This window comes from Giraffa tippelskirchi, chromosome 4, assembly GCF_054371585.1.
Source record: "Giraffa tippelskirchi isolate mGirTip1 chromosome 4, T2T-mGirTip1v1.2.pri, whole genome shotgun sequence".
Taxonomy (NCBI): Eukaryota; Metazoa; Chordata; class Mammalia; order Artiodactyla; family Giraffidae; genus Giraffa; species Giraffa tippelskirchi.
The window spans coordinates 125,722,172-125,742,859 of NC_137278.1; the positions used below are offsets into that span (position 1 = coordinate 125,722,172).

At 43.8% G+C, this 20,688-nt stretch overlaps 1 protein-coding gene across 2 annotated transcripts in view; it reads left to right on the forward strand.

Annotated features, from left to right (window-relative positions):
• PLXNC1 (plexin C1) overlaps positions 1 to 20,688 on the forward strand; it is a 156,787-nt gene that overhangs the window by 4,848 nt on the left and 131,251 nt on the right. For both annotated transcript variants that reach the window (XR_014082566.1, XM_081592165.1), the window contains exon 2: positions 19,735 to 19,875. Coding sequence is in view for 1 of the 2 variants with exons in the window: in XM_081592165.1 (XP_081448291.1) it covers positions 19,735 to 19,875 (141 nt within the window). In the remaining variant the exon portion in view is untranslated. The remainder of the gene's footprint in view (positions 1 to 19,734; positions 19,876 to 20,688) is intronic.

Genomic DNA, 20,688 nt, shown 5'->3' on the forward strand with positions numbered 1-20,688 from the left:
TGTTTTAAATTATGTAAGTTAACTTCCTCTCATCTCTGAACTCCTGCCATCCTTGGTATACCAATACACCAATAGAAAAGTGTATGTACCTGAGTTTTGAAGTCTGATTGGTCCAGATTATTTGGCTACTGTAATTGGGTCCTGGGGTTGCTTCTGGTTAAACATGATGGCCTCTGTAGACACTGAGGGTAGTGTGTTTTCTTATTGTGTTGGCCAACGAGATGACTCTTCTATTTCATTCTACTCCTTGTAGGGAGACACACCCCCTTCCTCCACACTCACATAATTCCAAAGCCTGACATAAGTTATCTGTCATGCAGACAACCACAAAACACTCACATGCTCTCCAACAGTCAGTAACCCAAGACGCTTCTAGCTACTGCGTGCAGAAGTGATGTCCCAGGACCACTCGGCAGTGCAGCCTTATTGACCTCAAAATCCACAGTCTTCCTGTGATGTTTATTTCCCCTTTAGTTTCTGTTATGATATTGTCTGGCCACTTTGCAGTCTATAGACTAGATGGTGAATTTTACCCCCATACACACATCTGATATGCAGGGAGGGATTTAAAAAGGCCAACACCCTCTTAGAGGTGAAAAAGCAGTCATAACTGCTACTGTTAGATGATTACTATGGCCAGGCTTTGTGCTAAGCACTTCACATGTCTTACATTTGATTGGTGGTAATGACCCATATGTGGCAAGGACCGTAGTAGTTGTTATGGTTTTATGATGAGGCATTGAGACCTGGAGAGCTTTGGTTAATTTCTGTAAGTGGTAAATGACAGAGGATTGAGGACTTGAGCTTGTAACACACAGCCATGAACAGTTCAGCATCACAGACATTGGATTGTGGTGTCAATCTTGTCCTCCACGAGGAGGCTAGGCTCTTGCTGTTACTCAGAGATCAGCTGTAAGCTGGACTTCAGTTCATTCAGTCGCTCAGTCGTGTCTGACTCTTTGCGACCCCATGGATTGCAGCACGCCAGGCCTCTTTGTCCATCACCAACTCCCAAAGCTTGCTCAAACTCATGTCTACCGGGTCATGTCATGGTCATGCCATCCAACCATCTCATCCTTGTTGTCCCCTTCTCCTCCTGCCTTCAATCCTTCCCGGCATTAGGGTCTTTTCCAAGGAGTAAGTTCTTCACATCAGGTGGCCAAATTATTGAAGTTTCAGCCTCAGCATCAGTCTTGCCAATGAATACTCAGGACTGATTTCCTTTAGGATTGAGTGGTTTTCCTTCAGGATTGAGTGGTTTTCCTTTAGGATTGACTTAAGCTTCCTTGGTGGCTCAGAGGGTAAAGCATCTGCCTGCAATGCAGGAGACCTGGGTTCAATCCCTGGGTTGAGAAAATCCTCTAGAGAAGGAAATGGCAACCCACTCCAGTACTCTTGCCTGGAAAATCCCATGGACGGAGAAGCCTGATAGGCTACTGTCCATGGGGTTGCAAAGAGTTGGTCACGACTGAGCGACTTCACTTTAAGCTGGACTTAAGACAGTAGAACAGAGAATTCTTGAGTGCAAACTGGTTTTCTGGATCTGCATATTTGAGCACCTGAAATTCAGGCTTTGGGAGGGTTGTAGTTCCTCAGTGGTCAGTTTCTAAGTAGCACTGACACTCTTTGTATTCAGACTTGTAACAACCTCAGAGAGATGTACAGGACCTTCAAGGACTGCTCTCAGTTTTTGGTTTTCGGACATAAGAACTAGCTCATAAATTCAATCCCGAGATCTCAGCCTGTTAAATCTGGGTTACAGGAACTCTTGTCTTTATTAGCAGCCACAACTAAAATACAAGCCCCAGGAGGTCAGGAACCTTGTAACATTTTGCTCTGTTGAAGCCAGAGTACCTAGCATAGTAACTTAAGAAATATTTGTTAAATTAGTAAATGAAAGGGACTGGGGGCTCATGTTGGGGATGTTTTCTGTCCTTAGCAGCCACGCTTTCTTGAGTCTGGCCACCTCATACTCCCTTATGTATGTTACGTTCTGTTGCTCAATCATGTCTGACTATTTGCAACTCCATGGACTACCAGGCGCCTCTGTCCATGGAATTTTCGAGGCAAGAATACTGGAGTCAGTTGCCATTTCCTCCTCCAGGGGGGCTTCCCAATCCAGGGATTGAACCCTCATCTGTTGCATCTCCTGCACTGGCAGGTGGATTCTTGACCACTGAGCCACCTGGGAAGCCTTCATGCTCCCTTAATTATTGTCTTTTTCTTGATGTCTAATGTGTTGGGGCCTCTTTCTTCTCTAGTCCGAGCCTCTCTGACATCCTCCACTCCTTTGGCTTTCCCCAGAAATTCCCATTCTTTGGACTTGCCAGGCTTATGGTCTTGCCAACCTGAGCATTAACTTTGACCATAAAAACCCAGCATGGTTGGTACTTCTTTGGTATAATTTAATAATGTGCATGCTCACGCCTTCCAGAGACAAGAAGAGAAGGCTTTGTGCTGTTGGGCAGTGATCCTCAAAGTGTAGTCTCTGTACCAGCAACAGCATCACCAGGGAACTTACTTGAAATGCAAATTCTTGGGCCCCCACATCAGATTTACTAAATCAGAATCTCAGAGTAGGGCGTGGGATGGGCAATCTGTTTTAACAATCCCTCCAGGTGATTCTACTATACATTCAGGTTTTTAGAACCACAGCTGCAACGTATCACAAGTTTCCCTTGCAGCTCAAACACCTGGGATAAGAACTTGTCCCACTGTTTTCATTGCAGTTTCACTTCAGGTCGTAGAAAGTAACCAACTCATCCCACTCCTCTTATATTCCTTATCCTCTTCTAATTGCTCAACAGAAATACCTAGGAAAACTTCCAAAGTCTTACTGATTTTGAGTTTGGAGTCTGAGTCTCAAGAACCTGTAAGTCATAGTTTAGTTAGCTCCTTCACCCTCTCATGCAACAGTCTGTTTGCATTTCATTCCAGGATGTGGGCAGGGCAGGGGGAGATTTCTAGAGCCTTCCAAGCTGCTGTACACCACAACCAATTCTACATGCCAGAATTCTAAGGGTCTACTCTTTACAGCATCAATCTTGATACCAATTTCTATTCTAATTAGGCACAGTTGGTTGCATGAAACCAAGATCTACATAAATAAGCTCCAACAAGGAGATGGGGAATTTAGTGGATAGGAACATGTGGGATTACATGGAAACCTAGGAAGAGGAGAGGTGGTTGCCTGCACAGACTCTGGATCCAGGTAGACAGGGACCATAGCTGCCATTTCCCAGTTGTGTGACCTTGGGCAAATTACTTAACCTTTCTGTGGTTGTTTGTTTACCTAGAAGTATTGATCCTTTTTGCTTCATAGGACTTTTGTCTGGATTAATGACTTAATATGTATAGGATATGAACACTACCTGACCTATAGTAAACACTATGTATGTATCTACTTCCTCACTGCTGTGATTTTTAGTAGTAATAGGCTGGGGCTGTCTGATGTGCGTGTGGGGGGGTGGGCTTCCCAGGTGGCACTAATAGTAGAGAACCCACCTGCCAATGCAGGAGACATAAGAGACCCAGGTTTGACCCCTGGGTCAGGAAGATCCCCTGAAGAAGGGCATTCCAACCCCCTCCAGTATTTTTGCCTGGAGAATCCCAGGGACAGAGGGGCCTGGGGGCTACAGCCCATGGGGTTGTACAGAGTCGAACACAACTGAGCAACTTAGCATGCATGCACTAAAGTGGAGTGGGAAGAAGGTTCAGCAGTCAGAGAAGCAGAAAGGTGCTCAGCAGCAGAAAGTGTGAAGGATCCTCATTCGAAGGTTTCATTGTCAACCTGACTTAGGGTGGCGGCTTCCCTCATAGTCCTGCCACCAAATGACCACCTCGGCTTCCTCGAATGTCTGTCCCTCTCCCTCTCCACCTGAATGTGCCTCAGCCTGACCTGATCCCCACTCTGCCTCCCAATAGCATTTAACCTTCTGCATCAGCTACCAACTGGCAACAGCTTTCTATATTATTTAGTTCAAATCACCAGGAAATAGAATGGGGTCCAACCCATCCTTTGACTCCACATTATGAGCCCAAGTTCAGGGTAGGGGTTTGTTGCTGTTGGGACAAGTACTGAGTCCTGGTTCGGTCAGAAGAAGGAAGACCATCATGTGATGGCCCCCAGTAGGTGGTGTAGGCAGGTTGCCTTGGAATGGAAAGGTGGGAGAACCATATCATGGTTACCATGTTGACTACAGCAGCATGGAACCATCTCTACCTCCCTTCAGGCTTCTGCATGACCCACCTCTGCCTTCCCTGAGGTAGGCACCTACGAGGTGGCACCTCACTGGTGATCACTGAGGGCTGCTCTGAGAACCCCCACAGTCTGCTGGGGGACAGTTTGTAGGCATCATGGATCTAACCTGTTTGTGGTAGCAGGGGCATGGTGAAAAAAGTCACTGAGCTAAGTGTTAGTCGCTCAGTCATGTCTGACTCTTTGTGACCCCATGGACTATAGCCCACCAGGGATTCTCCAGGCAAGAATACTGGAGTGGATTGCATTTCGTTCTCCAGGGGATCTTCCTGACCCAGGGACAAAACCCAGGTCTCCTGCATTGAAGGCAGATTCTTTACCATCTGAACCACTAGGGAGGCCTCCTTAGGGGCATGGTAGTGGTTAAGAGTTTTTATTAGTTATGCTCATAGTTTTTGTTAGCATTTTCATCAAGATGAAAAATTAATACTAATTTATATACAGTCAGAAAACCAAAGAGAATCATGATTTGTTTTACAGTTTCTATAGTTGATGGGTTTGACTGTCTGATCAATAGTTACACTTAGTGTCTCCTCAGAGGAGTCACAAGGGTATTTGACCCCAGTAATCCCCACTCCACTACTCTGGCCAGTGCGCTTCTGCAGAAGTCAGCAAACTTTCTGTAAAGATTGTCAATATCGTAGGCTTTGCAGGCCACGTGCAGTCTCTGTTGCAATTGCTTGCCTGCCACTGAAGTGTGACAGCAACCATAGACAATGCATAAAGGAACACGCGATGTTCCAATAAAACTTTATGGACATGGAAATTTGAATTTCATGTATAATTTTCCACTTGTCATAAAATATTATTTTTTAGATTGTTTCAGCCATTAAAAAAAATGTAAAAACTATCCTTGGCTTGGGAGGGGGTCGCATTGCAAAAAGCAGGCAGCTTGCTAGATTTGGTCCACAGCTGGTAGTTTACCCACTCCTGCTGTAATGGAAAGGGTGAGAGTAGAACAAACCTTTGCATTGCCCTAAGACAGCATATGAAATTCAGCAAAAAGGTGATGAGGAAACCCCACGAAGTAACGTCAAACTCAGCATGGGAGGACCTGGGAGGCTTTAGAGAGGTGATACTGGAGCTGTGTCTTGAAGCCAAGCAGAAGAGGCAGAAAGGGAGTTCCAGAGAGAAGGCACAGCTTGTGCACAAGCGGGAAGTTGAATAAGCTTGTGAACCCCAGGTAGCTCACCCTGGCTGGGGAGTGTCCAGAAATGAGCACGCAGGGCCAGATGGCGAAGGGTTTAATGAGGCTGGCCAAGATGGCTGGATTTTATCTTGATGGTCAGTTGTTTTCAGACTTTACAAACCAGGTTTCTAAATCTTAAACCAGAAGCTCAGTGTGCAAAAAAGGCTAACAAATCATCTTTGACCTACTGTTCTGGGTGAGGCCATTGCCAAGTGCTGAGACTCAGGGTGAAGCAGGGGCGGGGAGACTCCCAGAATCCTGCAACTCAGCCTCCCCCCACCCCTTGCTGGTCCCTGCAGCATCTCAAAGGAACTTCTAGGACTCTGCTGAACAGGGTGGAAAGCTGTGGTTCTTGTAGGACTACAGCAGGGCTCTAAGTAGACGTGATCTGATTGTGTTCTAGTGCGATCATTCAGAAGAATGAATGAGGTGAGACGAGAGACAAAACTGCTGATTAGAAGGACAATCACTAGTTCAATCAAATACTTCTTGAGTCCCTACTCTGTGTCAAGCACTGTGTGAAATATTTCTATCGGTGATGAATAGAGTAGACAATAAATAAGCAGAAAATAAAGAGCTTCTTTTTGCAGTAAAATGATAGCTAGCCCTTCTAAAGCATTCACTTTGCACCAAATATTGTTCTAAGTAGGCACCTTACCAATATTAACTCATTTAATCCTCACCCCAGCCTTGTGAGATGGGTAATGGGATTTCCATTTTACAGATGAGAAAACTGAAGCCCAGGCTGAGATTGGGGCTACTTGAAGGAAAAAGCTGAGGATGTAATAGAGCCATGTTGTTTGAGCTGTTGGGGAAAGTTCTTTTTAAGGAAGTTAAGTCGACCCCAGGAAGATGAGAAAGGATAGTTGTAGGCGTCTCCCATGGGGAGTGGGGAGCAGTGCAAGGCTTCAAAAGGGGAAATGACTTGGTCATTTTGAAGAACAAAAGGCTAGTGTGGTTGGTTTAGGGAGGTGGAGGGGGGAGAGTGTCGGGGAAGAAAGCAGCAGCCAACCCAGTAGGCCTGGCAGGCTGTGGAAAGGAAGTTATGTATTTTTTTTTTCCCTCAAAGCTTAGAAGAGCCTTTGAAGGGAAGTGAAATGACTGGATTTGAATTCCTAAATAATGGCTGCCCTGTGGGTCATGGATGAGAGGTTGGCCCCAGAAGAGGCAAGAGGCTCCTTAAGTAGTCCAGGTGAGAAACGATGTCACCTTGGTCTAGAGTGGTGGCCACAATGATCGTGCAGGGAGACAGATGGATCATGTGGGTTGCAGTTATCCAGGTGAGCCTGGTGGAGACCTGAACTGAGGTGGCAGTGTGGGCGAAGACGAGGGATTAAATGAAATAGCTTTTTAAGATGTTGAATTGAGAGGTACTGGTGACCAGTTAGTTTAATTGTCATAGATTTTAGATATCTTTTGAGACATCCTTACCAGAGAGGGCAACTAAACATTCAGTTGGCCATGGAGTGAGGCCCACTCTGTCAGCCTCTAATGGAGAGCCTGCCATATGCCAGGCTCTGTGTTGGGCTCCCAGTGGCAATGGTGCTAACGGGGAGTAGCCAGGGCTGTCTCATTGGTGCTTCCTAGGCATCGAGAATGCCACCTACTGCACAGTGGGCCCTCAATAAATATTTGAACTGAAAAGAAGGTGCTCTCCATCTGGTGGAGAAGGTGTGATTACAGCTTATAGAGGTAAGAGCTTCCAAGAGAAGCCCAGGACCCCAGAGCTGTGTTTATAGGAAGAATAAATGCCAGGTAGCCAAGAGGCAAGGGCATTTCTCTGTGAAACTCTCACCAGTGAGGCCCGATTCCTGGTCTTTCCCTCCAGCCTGGTCTTGGAAGCGTCCACTTGAGATGCATGTTCTCTAACCCATCAACTGTTCCTAATTACTCCACACTGACATCCTCCTGAGGCCCCTTTTCCATCAGTGATCAATTTCAGAAATTGGATTCCAAGTGCTGGTCCTTGCTTCTCTGAGGCATCCGCAGGCCTGGGACACCCAGAGAAGCTGGTAGCTGTAAGTGTCACCCAGCTTCAGTCTCCTGGGCTTAGCAACATCTCTGTGCCCCTCCATACGGGGGTCCTCACCCCATGGAGCTCTTGTGCTCCGGAGAAGCCTGTAGATCCTTCCTCATGGTTTTAAACACATAAAGAAAGAGAGAGTTGCAAAATGATCCAATTATATTGATCTACAGATATATCCAAATGTTTTTTTTTCCAATGTGAGATAGAGTAATATATCTTAACACATTAAATAGCGAGACCTAGCAGCAGTAACTACCATCATTTCCAAGCAGAGATAAGCACAAATGATATTTTGAGATATCTGCAACAACTATAAAATGATGTGAAAGTATCTGATTTCTTTTGATGACAAAGTCACAGGTTCAGTTAATATGACTGTGGCCTGCATTAATAATTAAAGGAAATACTAAATTTCAGTCAGAGCTCACAATACAGGATTTTTTTTTTTTCTCAACCAGTTTCATGAATTCCCTGAATTCTTTGCAGGAACTAGATGGCAGTGGAGCCCATACTCCAGACACTCGTTCTATTACTATGTGTGTCAGAAAACCAATGGCAAAATGTTGCATTTTGTTTTAGAACTCATTTGATTGGCTTATTTTGACAGTAGGGGGTTTAATCCCATCTGTATTTTACAGGTCAAGCACTTGGCAAAGAGCCAGAAGCTTCATAAATGGACTGATGGAGCAGGTGGGTGGGTGGAGAAGCTTCAGAAAGGTTAAATGACTGCTTAGAGACAGCTCATAAGCAATAGAGCTTGAACTTAAACCCATGTGTTTTTTTTTTTTACCCTGAATCTCCTGTTCTTTCTACTTATCCATGCTGCTACTATGTTATTTCTAAAGTTACCCCAATGTTCAGGAATTATGCTGTTCTAATCATGGGGAAAGAACAGTGCTATTATTCTTTGCTTTGGTTAGAGGATACCAAAATACCTAAATGTATTTTGTTTAGTTCTTAGAGCCTCATTTTAAGTACACCAAGTCTGTAGATTGTCTACAGACAGGGATGGCAAAAGACCCAGAAACTCTCTTCCAAGCATCAGTGAACTATGGATATGAATGTATTGGATGGGCCAAAAAGTTCATTCAGATTTTTCGTGTTACAGGAAAACTTGACGAACTTTTTGACCAACCTAATACATGGAAGCAGGTGATGTGGGGTAGTTTGGTGGTGTTTGCCCAGGCAGAACCAAGTGCAGTACTTGCAGGGAACAAATTTTGCCTCAGCAGAAGAACTTTGTAATGATTAGACCTACTTAGCAATGTACCAGGGTTGCCTGGCTAGATATTGACTGAAAGCATTCAAACATTGATCCATGTATTTATTTATTCATTCAATAAATGTTTATTGACAATTTGCTACATGCTAGATGCTGAGGTATATGCTGCATTCAGAGTGTAGAGTAAGGTAAGCTATTGTAGAGCTTAGAGTCTACTGGGAGACAGACATTAAATAAAAAAAAATTAAGCAATGTAATTATTTTCGAGAAAACAAATGGAATGTTAAAATTCAAAATAACAACTGGCATAGGGATAGGAAGATCTGTAGTCATGTGACCATAAGGAGGTGACATTGAACTTGAAATCTGAAAGTTGTTTTTTAAAAAAACCAGCCTGCAAGAAGTGAAGAGAGGGGAACTAGAAGAAATAGCATGTGCAAAGGCCCTGAGGCAGAAAGATGGGGACATGTTAAAGTGTCTGAAGGAAGGACACTGGGGGATCTGAAGCAGAGTGAAGGAAAAGAGTGATATGACAAGGGTTGAGTTTTAAGAAGTAAGCAGGGACCAGATCAGGTGGGACCTGGGGAGGCATTTGCGTTTAATTCTAAATGTGATGGTAAGCCACTGAAGAATTTTAGGCAAAGAAGTAATATAGCCTATTTTATATTTTAAAGGATCACTCTGACTACTGGGTAGAGAATAAATTATAGGTTGAAAGAGAGAGAGCAGGAGGCTCTTACAGTAGATCAGGAGGGAGATGATGGGTATAGGGACCATGGAGATGGAGAAGATAGACTTAAGACTGGGAGATTCAGTTGAGATTTTTCATGTATTGGGAGTGGAGAGTGATGGAGGGGAGCTGAGGGTGGATGGTGGAGAGGAGGAGGAGGAGGGTTGGAAGGAAGAAGTGTCCAAATAACCATTTTGCAGCAACTGTGAAACCTTATGACAGATTCCATTGGTTCTCAAAGAAGATCAGTTCAGTTCAGTCGCTCAGTCATGTCTGACTCTTTGCGACCCCATGAATCACAGCACGCCAGGCCTCCCTGTCCATCACCAACTCCCGGAGTCTACCCAAACCCATGTCCGTCGAGTCGGTGATGCCATCCAGCCATCTCATCCTCTGTCGTCCCCTTCTCCTCCTGCCCCCAATCCTTTCCAGCATTAGGGTCTTTTCCAATGAGTCAACTCTTCGTATGAGGTGGCCAAAGTATTGGAGTTTCAGCTTCAACATCAGTCCTTCCAATGAACACTCAGAACTGATTTTCTTTAGGATGGACTGGTTGGATCTCCTTGCAGTCCAAGGGACTCTCAAGAGTCTTCTCCAACACCACAGTTCAAAAGCATCAATGCTTCGGCGCTCAGCTTTCTTCACCGTCCAACTCTCACATCCATACATGACCACTGGAAAAACCATAGCCTTGACTAGACAGACCTTTGTTGGCAAAGTAATGTCTCTGCTTTTAAATATGCTATCTAGGTTGGTCATAACCTTCCTTCCAAGGAGTAAGCGTCTTTTAATTTCATGGCTGCAATCACCATCAGCAGTGATTTTGGAGCCCAGAAAAATAAAGTCTGACACTGTTTCCACTGTTTCCCCGTCTATTTCCCATGAAGTGATGGGACAAGATGCCATGATCTTAGTTTTCTGAACGTTGAGCTTTAAGCCAACTTTTTCATTCTCCTCTTTCACTTTCATCAAGAGGCTCTTTAGTTCTTCTTCACTTTCTGCCATAAGGGTGGTGTCATCTGCATATCTCAGGTTATTGATATTTCTCCTGGTAATCTTGATTCCAGCTTGTGTTTCTTCCAGCCCAGCGTTTCTCATGATGTACTCTGCATATAAGTTAAATAAGCAGGGTGATAATATACAGCCTTGACATACTCCTTTTCCTATTTGGAACCAGTCTGTTGTTCCATGTCCAGTTCTAACTGTTGCTTCCTGACCTGCATACAGGTTTCTCAAGAGACAGGTCAGATGGTCTTGTATTCCCATCTCTTTCAGAATTTTCCACAGTTTATTGTGATCCACACAGTCCAAGGCTTTGGCATAGTCAATAAAGCAGAAATAGATGTTTTTCTGAAACTCTCTTGCTTTTTTGATGATCCAGCGGATGTTGCCAATTTGATCTTTGATTCCTCTGCCTTTTCTAAAACCAGCTTGAACATCCAGAAGTTCATGGTTCACGTATTGCTGAAGCCTGGCTTGGAGAATTTTGAGCATTACTTTACTAGCATGTGAGATAAGTGCAATTGTGCAGTAGTTTGAGCATTCTTTGGCATTGCCTTTCTTTGGGATTGGAATGAAAACTGACCTTTTCCAGTCCTGTGGCCACTGCTGAGTTTTCCAAATTTGCTGGCATATCGAGTGCAGCACTTTCACAGCATCATCTTTCAGGATTTGAAATAGCTCAACTGGAATTCTATCACCTCCACTAGCTTTGTTCGTAGTGATGCTTTCTAAGGCCCACTTGACTTCACATTCCAGGATGTCTGGCTCTAGGTGAGTGATCACACCATCGTGATTATCTGGGTTGTGAAAATCTTTTTTGTACAGTTCTTCTGTGTATTCTTGCCACCTCTTCTTAATATCTTCTGCTTCTGTTAGGTCCATACCATTTTTGTCCTATATCGAGCCCATCTTTGCATGAAATGTTCACTTGGTATCTCTAATTTTCTTGAAGAGATCTCTCGTCTTTCCCATTCTGTTGTTTTCCTCTGTTTCTTTGCATTGATCGCTGAGGAAGGCTTTTTTATCTCTCCTTGCTATTCTTTGGAACTCTGCATTCATATGGGAATATCTTTCCTTTTCTCTTTTGCTTTTTGCTTCTCTTCTTTTCCCAGCTATTTGTAAGGCTTTCTCAGACAGCCATTTTGCTTTTTTGCATTCCTTTTCCATGGAGATGGTCTTGATCCCTGTCTCCTGTACAGTGTCATGAACCTCCATCCATAGTTCTTCAGGCACTCTGTCTGTCAGATCTAGTCCCTTAAATCAATTTCTCACTTCCACTGTATAATCATAAGGGATTTGATTTAGGTCATACCTGAATGGTCTAGTGGTTTTCCCTACTTTCTTCAATTTAAGTCTGAATTTGGCAATAAGGAGTTCATGATCTGAGCCACAGTCCACTCCCGGTCTTGTTTTGGCTGACTGTATAGAGCTTCTCAAAGAAGATGATTCCACTTATTTAGAGGGTAATTAGCAATTTGGGAGAGGGAGCTTTTGCAATAGTCAAAATGAGGAGTGAGGGGAGTACTGGTATAACGTGGTAGGTATCAGGGATGCTAAAAATCCCACATCATGGAGACCAGCCCCCACAGTGAAGACATATCCCATTTAGAATGCCAGTAGCTTCCTCATGGAAAACGTTGGATTGTGTCTCTTCCATCTCTAAGAATCTAGGAAAATGCATGTGTTTGCACTGTCAGCTATTCAGAAACTTTTATGAATTGTTTGAGTCAGGTTGTCTTATCATAGATAATTGACTGAAAGTAGTCACGTGGAAAGGATAGAGATTTAGATGGGGGATGTGATGCACAAAGCAGGAATAAAGAAGGATAAACCTGGGATAGTGAGACTTTGGCTGTAGGTAGGGCTGGAGCCTGGTGGCTCAGATGCCTGCATGCGGGAGACCTGGGCTCAATCCCTAGGTCAGGAAGATCCCTGGGAGAAGGGAATGGCAACCCACTCCTGTATTCTTGCCTGGAGAGGAGCCTGGTGGGCTACAGTCCATGGGGTCGCAAAGAGTTGGAAATGACTGAGCAACTAACACTACTAGGGCTGTGGGGCTGGAGGACTCTAGACCCTTAGAGGGAGGGAAGCAGGTGGATATGAAATATCCAAGTGTGTCCCTAAACTTCCCTTCCTTATTCCTCCTGCACACTTTGAACTTTTCCTTTGGATCCTTTGAATCCGAAAGTAAATTCTTCCTTCAGATGATCAATTCAGTCGCTCAGTTATGTCCAACTCTTTGAGACCTCATGGACCACAGCATGCCAGGATTCCCTGTCCATCACCAACTCCCAGAGCTTGCTCAAACTCATGTCCATCAAGTCAGTGATTCTATCCAACCATCTCATCCTCTGTTGTCCCCTTCTCCTGCCTTCGATCTTTCCTAGCATCAGGGTCTTTTCCAATGAGTCAGTTCTTCACATCGGGTGGCCACAGTATTGGAGCTTCTGCATCAGTCCTTCCAATGAATATTCATAACTGATTTCCTTTAGGATTCACTGGTTTGATCTCCTTGCAGTCCAAGGGACTCTCAAGAGTCTTCTCCAACACCACAGTTCAAAAGCATCAATTCTTTGGCACTCAGCTTTCTTTATAGTCCAACTCTCACATCCATACATGACTAATGGAAAAACCAGAGCTTTGACTAGATGGACTTTGTTGGCAAAGTAATGTCTCTGCTTTTTAATATGCTGTCTAGGTTTGTAATAGTTTTTCTTCCAAGGATCAAGCGTCTTTTAATTTCATGGCTGCAGTCACCATCTGCAGTGATTTTGGAGCCCAAGAAAATAAAGTCTCTCACTGTTTCCATTGTTTCCCCATCTATTTGTCATGAAGTGATGGGACCAGATGCCATGATCTTAGTTTTTGAATGTTGAGTTTTAAGCCAACTTTTTCACTCTCATCTTTCACTTTCATCAAGAAGTTCTTCAGTTCCTCTTCTCTTTCTGTCGTGAGGTGGTGATATCTGCATATCTGAGGCTACTGATATTTCTCCCTGCAATCTTGATTCCAGCTTGTGCTTCATCCAGCCCAGCATTTTGCATGATGTACTCTGCATATAAGTTAAATAAGCAGGGTGACAATATACAGCCTTGACGTACTCTTTTTCCTATTTGGAACCAGTCTGTTGTTCCATGTCCAGTTCTTACTGTTGCTTCTTGACCTGCATACAGATTTCTCAGGAGGCAGGTCAGGTGGTCTGGTATACCCATCTCTTCAAGAATTTTCTATAGTTTATTATGATCCACACAGTCAAAGGCTTTGGCATAGTCAATAAAGCAGAAGTAGATGTTTTTCTGGAACTCTCTTGCTTTTTAGATGATCTATCAGATGTTGGCAATTTGATCTCTAGTTCTTCTGCCTTTTCTAAATCCAGCTTGAACATCTGGAAGTTGTTGGTTCACATACTGTTCTCACGAAGAGAATTTTGAGCATTAATTTGCTAATGTGTGAGATGAGTGCAATTGTGCAATAGTTTGAACATTCTTTGGCATTGCCTTTCTTTGGGATTGGAATGAAAACTGACCTTTTCCAGCCCTGTGTCCACTGCTGAGTTTTCCAAATTTGCTGGCATATTGAGTGCAGGATTTTAACAGCATCATCTTTTAGGATTTGAAATAGCACAACTGGAATTCCATCACCTCCACTAGCTCTCTGAAGAGCTTCTTGATGAAGGTGAAAGGAGAGTGAAAAAGCTGGCTTAAAACTGGCTATCACTATCTAACATGGGTAAATAGTTGTTCTTTCTATTGTCTAACTTGATAAACATAGTTTTCCAATTGTTTTCACACACCTAATTTCTTTTGGACCTCACAACAATGCTAAGAGGCAGGACATGTGTATTACTGCGTCCATTTTACAGATTTAGTTGTGGTTCAGGGGCTTGCCCAAATCAAGCAGCAGGTCAGAGATGGAGTGGGGCCAGATCTTGGGCATAGGGCTCCTTCTGAGGTTTCCTAACTGCAAGTGGGCCCCTGGGTAAGTAATGATGAAGAAACTGCTTCAGGTGAGTGTACTCCAAAGAGGAGTAGAGTACAACATTAACTGCCATAGAGGCATGGGGCTTCCCAGGTGTGGCTCAGTGGTGAGGAATCTGCCTGCCAATGCAGGAGGTGCAGGAGACATGGGTTTGATACCTGGGTCAGGAACAATCCAAGAGGAGGAAATGGCAACCCCCTCCAGTATTCTTGCTTGAAGAATCCCATGGACAGAGGAGCCTGGTGGGTTACAGTCCGTAGGATAGCAAAAGAGTCAGACACAACTGAGTGTCTGAACGCAAGAGGTTCCTAGACATCCAGTTGATTTTTGCCCTGGCCCTGTAGGGAAAAACCAAAGTAAGAGAATCTTTTCAGTACTGTGGGGATTAAAGACTTGACTTTTTCTGTTTCCCCAACAGTTGAGGGGCCACTTTTGAGTGCATTTCCTCCAGCTGTTCCCATAATAACTGCAGCAAGGCTGTGAGCATCCCGCGTGATTCTCACTGAGTCAGATCATCTTCTATGTGGTAGGGGCAGGGCCCCTTGGGACTCAAGTCCAGAGTGTACCTTCTACATCCTAGAAGACATGGCTTGTGTTCCCTGGAGTTGGGCAGTGCACACTGGAGGATGTTTATAGTCCTTGAAAGATCATATGAAGGAGCTGCAAGGTCAAGCTGTTTCCCTCATGATATGCCCAGTATTTCCTGAATATGCTCACACACACACCCCTTCCCAGTAGCCTTGGTCCCACTTTGGTGTATCAAGCTCAAGCACTGTCTTTTTCAGCCCAAACATCATTTGAGACAAACCGAAAAAGGTTTTCCTCTGAGAGCAGGCTCAAGTGTAGGCGGGACGTGTGGTTAGACATGGCACGAAGGAGACACAGAGTGACAACTCTGAGGGAACTAAGAAAGCCCAAAGGGGAGACAAGATTTAGGGCTAAATCAAGATGGGATTTTGTCATGAAAAGCAGAACTGGCAAAAGCATCATTACAAGGCATTAACCTTGTTACACACAGAAGAACAAGCAGAGGCTGGGATTCAGAAATAAATTACACATAATAAACTAGACAAAATAGGCCACAACATTACCGATTATGCCCTAAGGGGGAGAGAAGGGCAAGATAGAAAATAGACCAAAAAAAAAAAAAACCACAAAAGTGAAAATTATCTCTGGGCACGGGGGGGGGGGGGGGGGGGGCGGGGCACAGCACTATTTCCCCCCTTTTTCTACTTGACTCCCCAGGTATTAATTTCACTTTTGTGAGCAGGTTTCTCTGGAGCCTGTCTTTCTTTTGTTTTCATTTGCTGAAATGAGCAAAAGAAAGCCATTCAGAGGGTTCTTTTTTCCATTCATAGGGACCTGTCCATTTCTGTGTGCTTCCAACACAAAAGAATCCATTTCCATTCAGCACGAGCAGCCCTTCAAGTTTAAATGAAGTCCAAGCCCGCTTTTTCCTGTTTTCTTCCAGACTCGCTGTTGTAATTGGCTACACAATCCTGACTATGGCCAGGGTTCTCCAGGGTGAGAGGAAAACACTCAAACAGTTCTGATCCCTCATGGCTGAGGAAAAGCTAGAGTGTAGTGCCATGTCCAACAGTCATGACTCTCATTTCTTACACAGGGACTTACTTTGGGTTACAAGTAACAGAAAACCCAATCAAATAGCAGCTTAAACCATGACATCTATTGTTAGTAAAAGCTTTAAAGGTTGGAAGTCTATGTTCAGTGGTGTCCTCAAGAATCGAGTGTCTCTTACCCTTCCCCTGCACCAATCTGTTGGTTTTCATCTCCCATCTTGAATTCATGGAAGCAAAATGTCTGCCACCTCTCTGCATGGATAGCCTCACATCAAAGTCCAAAGGGAGGAAGTGTGGGAAGAGGAACAAAGGGCTTTCCTCAAGAACCTTCTCTTAGCAAGGAGGAAGCTTATTCCCAGAAGTGCCTCTAGTGTATTTCTGGCATCTCACTGGTCCAGACTGGACCACATGGCCACCTCTAGCTGTAAGGGGTAGGAAAGTGAGTAACCAGGCAACGGAGAATGGGATAACCATGAAGCTTGGGCCAATCATAGTTTTCCCAGGCTTGGGTTTATTGTGACCTGAAGAAAATTAGGGATTTGTGGCAAAGAAGGAGATGGGATTAACTGCCACAGGCATGGCAGCAACTGTTTTGTGTTTTAAATAAGGTAATGATAGCAGACATGGGTTGTACGTTATCATGTGCCAGACTTTACTCAGTTTCCTGAGACTTGCGTCCTAACTCATTCAGTCCTCATGAAAAGTCCATGGCACAAATGCCTCTAAATCATCACTTCTGTTGTATAGAGGAGGAAATTGAATCACAGAGAGGCTACATAATGTGTACAAAATTACTTAGAAAGTGACAGAGCTATGATTGAAAGCCTGAAAATCTGTCTCACCACCCTACAGGAATCCTTATTTGTTGGAGTATTATAAAATACTCCACGAAAACACAGTAAATGCATGTTTCTGCTTCTCTGATGGCTCAGTCAGTAAAGAATCTGCCTGCCAATGCAGGAGACATGAGTTCGATCCCTGGGTCAGGAAGATCACCTGGAGATGGAAATGGCTACCCACTCTAGTATTCTTCTTGAGGAATCCCATGGACAGGAACCTGGTGGGCTCCAGTCCATAGGGTTGCACAAAGTCAGACATGACTTAGCAACTAAATCACGATGAATAATAGCAGCTAGCATGTATTAACATGTTGTTATTATTACAGTCATTATTCTCTCTCCTTCATAACTACCCTACCAATCAGGCACCATTGGCCTTATTCACAGCTGAGAAAACCAGTTCCCAACAGGGTTCCATAAATTGCCCAAATCATCCAGTGGATGAGAACCAAACTTGAATTGTAAACCTAACCTCTCTGACTCCCAGTCCCAGGTGTTTGTTCTATGCCACCAGTTCTCAAGTTCTGGGAACATTGATTTAATGGCCATGCTAGTTACCTGTGCTGTTGATCCAGGACTTAATTTGGAAAAATGCAATTATTGAGAAACAGTCAGAAGCCAGGGAAAGATGTTAGAGAAGATGAAACAGTAATTTAGAAACAATTTTCTCCCTGTTCCTTTTCAGCTTTTGAGCCACTTCTGGGTTTTTTGGAGTCAATCTTTCACAGAATATTTCATCCCACCTCAGCAAAGGCTAACTGTGATATCATGGTTCTTGGCTAATCTGAATCACTGCAGCTATTAAGCACCTACTGTATACCAGATATGGGTTTCCCTTGCAGCTCAGGTGGTAAAGAATCTGCCTGCAAGGCAGGAGACCTGGGTTCAATCCCTGGGTCAGGAAGATCCCTTGAAAAAGGAAATGGCAACCCACTCCAGTGTTCTTGCCTGGAGAATCCCATGGACAGAGGAGCCTGGCAGACTACAGTCCATGTGGTGGTAAGAGTTGAACATGACTTCCATTGTCTATTTGGCCCTTGTGGATAGATAATCAACAATCCACAGTCATGACTCTGTCTGTATCCTAGGAGGAGGGAGAATGGAGTCTTCCAGCCAAAAAGAGCAGTGTTAGAACATTCCAGATGCTCAGATAAAGACGACGTCCAGTTCTCTGAGTGAAGCACTTCTGAGATACTCAAATGTTTAACAAAAATAAGAAGTGTGGTCAGCTGATCTTAAGTTTGAACAATTCTGGTTTTATTTTAAAGCAAGACGTGTGGTGTGGTTTTATTTTTTTTTAAATCTAAAGGTCACCGATTTTTCTTTTTCTACTCATAGTCACGAGGGATCCTTATCTAAACAGTGATCTATTGTTCTGATTTTAGACTCATATTTTTTTTTCTCTCAACTTCATTTTCACAGGACAGTTCCTCATCTTCCCCAATGGTATGAGAAGTAATTTTTAACAGGAAAAAAAAAATCTCTAATGAGCTTTCTAAAAATCTTCTTCAGCTGAGTTCACTATGAAATATTTTATGCAAATAAGTCACTTTCTCTTAGGTTATGACATCTCTTACTTGAAAAGAGATCACGGCATTGGAGAAACCCTTGCCAGCTTATCTTTTCCTCCCGGCGCAACTTCAACAAAGAAATATAGACGGTACTTTAAAGGCTTCAGAAATCAATTTGGTCCATGAATCCATTTAGTTTAGATGTTAATGAAACTTGGTGGGTTTTAAAATAATGAATATTTAATAAGACATAAGTTGAAATACATAAACACTCTCGGCAATAATATAATGAAGTTAATAAGTCTCAGCCTCCTCTTGTCCCTCTCCCCCCTCCCCAAATGGGGTGGTTTTAGAAGTTGCCCTGATGCTTACAGAAGTTTGCGGGCTCTCCCGTTGGCTGAAATGTAAATGTGCCTTTGCAAACCTGAGTACAGTTGGGAACTGAGCTCTGGCAGATAACGTATGCTATCACACTGTGTTCAGTAGCTACAGAAGGCAACGACTCTTTTCTAGCTCCATATCTTCCAGAGATTTGTGTAACAAACTCGGTTTCCTGTCGTTGAAGGCAGGAAGCAGCGTGAAGCACTTCATGCCTTTAAACAAGAAAGAAAAAGACATTTTGGGTGATGCACTCTCTGCTCTGGGTTAAAGAGGGGCTTTATTTAACGATCAGGAGTGAGCCTGTGATTATATGTGCTCAGAACCTCAGACCATTTAAAGCCTTCAGGTTCAGAGTTAGGCTTTTCGTTTCTTCTTCAGGAACATCAGCACCAGGTCCAGCCCTTGTGCTTGGTTCCTCCTTAGCTCCATGGTTCTCTCTTACCTGCCATCCATGACTCTATCTTTCCCTCTTTACTCTCTGAATGACTTACCCTGTCTCTGGGCTAACACGCTGCCGCCTTCTTATAAATCCAGATTCCTTCCTCTCTGCCATCACATCTAATAGGATGGTCCATCTCACATCTTAGGAAATGGCTTGTTTAACCTCACAGAAGCCAAACCCTCACCAAAATAAATTGTCGCATGTTCCTACAAACAGCCAAGTATAAGACTGTCTCCTTCCCAATTCAGTGGTGGGCTCTTTCTTGGCAATAAAGTGGACCCCTTTTTCGTATATCTGCTGGGGGAGTGTTAAATGGATGGCTAGCTCACTGCTAGCAATCAATACATGTTAATACACAGTAAACAAATGGCTTTCCACGGGCTGGGCAAGCACAGTGATTCTGCAGCTAAAGGGGATAAAAGGTTGCTCCTGGGGATGTTGCCTAAACAAATGTATTGGGGGCTCCAGTAGGATCCTTCCCAGGTAGGCATGAGTGACATTTTATCATCATGAGAATTATCACTGTTAAAAATTATCTTTTTGTTTTTTAATTTGTACGTTTGTGTGCATGTTCAGAAAAACGAGGATCAACCTGAAAGAGTCGAACCAATCGCATCATCTACTTTGATCCATTCCGACCTGACATCCGTTTATGGCACCGTGGTAATGAACAGGACTGTTTTATTCTTGGGGACTGGAGATGGCCAGTTACTTAAGGTTGGTTCTCTGTGCCTTCTTCAATTTCGATTTTAATATTGATCCATTTTGTGCTTTTGGCTTTTTTTTTGTTTATTTTTTTATTGCTTCTGGTTTATGCACAAGACCATACCAACTGCTTTATGTACTGCTCAGAGAGCACCCTCCACCCCTGAAATGGCCTGACAGGAATTTCCAGAAATCTATTCATAATAACCTCCCTACCCATGTGTGAAAGTGACAGCCCCCTTGCTTCCTGGGAACTTGTCAAGGCAGTCCCTTTCCTTACTCATAAGCTGCCTGGGTGAAGCATGTGGGGGTCTGGCTCTACCCCATCCTTGATTCGCCTTCCTAAGACTTTTAACCTTTCAATTCTGTCTGCTTTATGATGGAAATGTACAAAGCACCTGATTTCTCATAGCTTCAAAGAGATTGTAGGGCTAAAAAGAAGAAGAAGAAAAAAACACCCAGATGTTCCTTCTCCCCAGCCCACCTGCCACCCACATAGAGGGTTTGTTTTCTGCCCTTTGTACCCACACCCACCACAGAGAGGTTAGAGATCTGAAACCCTTTGAGACTCCCCTTGACTTTTATCTCTGAGGACTTTTTTTCCACTTGGTGGGTATACCACTGCTCAAGTTGAGATTTTTATTCACTGGGGGAGAGGGGCAGTGGGAAGGAAGAGAAAATAAACTCAAAGATACTACATGACTCTGAAATTATATAGCGGTTATCTTATCAATTTCTTTAGTAAGCATTTATTGAGCACCTCCTGTGACCACCAACATTCATGGTTGGAAGGGGCACTGTTTCTTTCACCCTAGTCTGATTCTC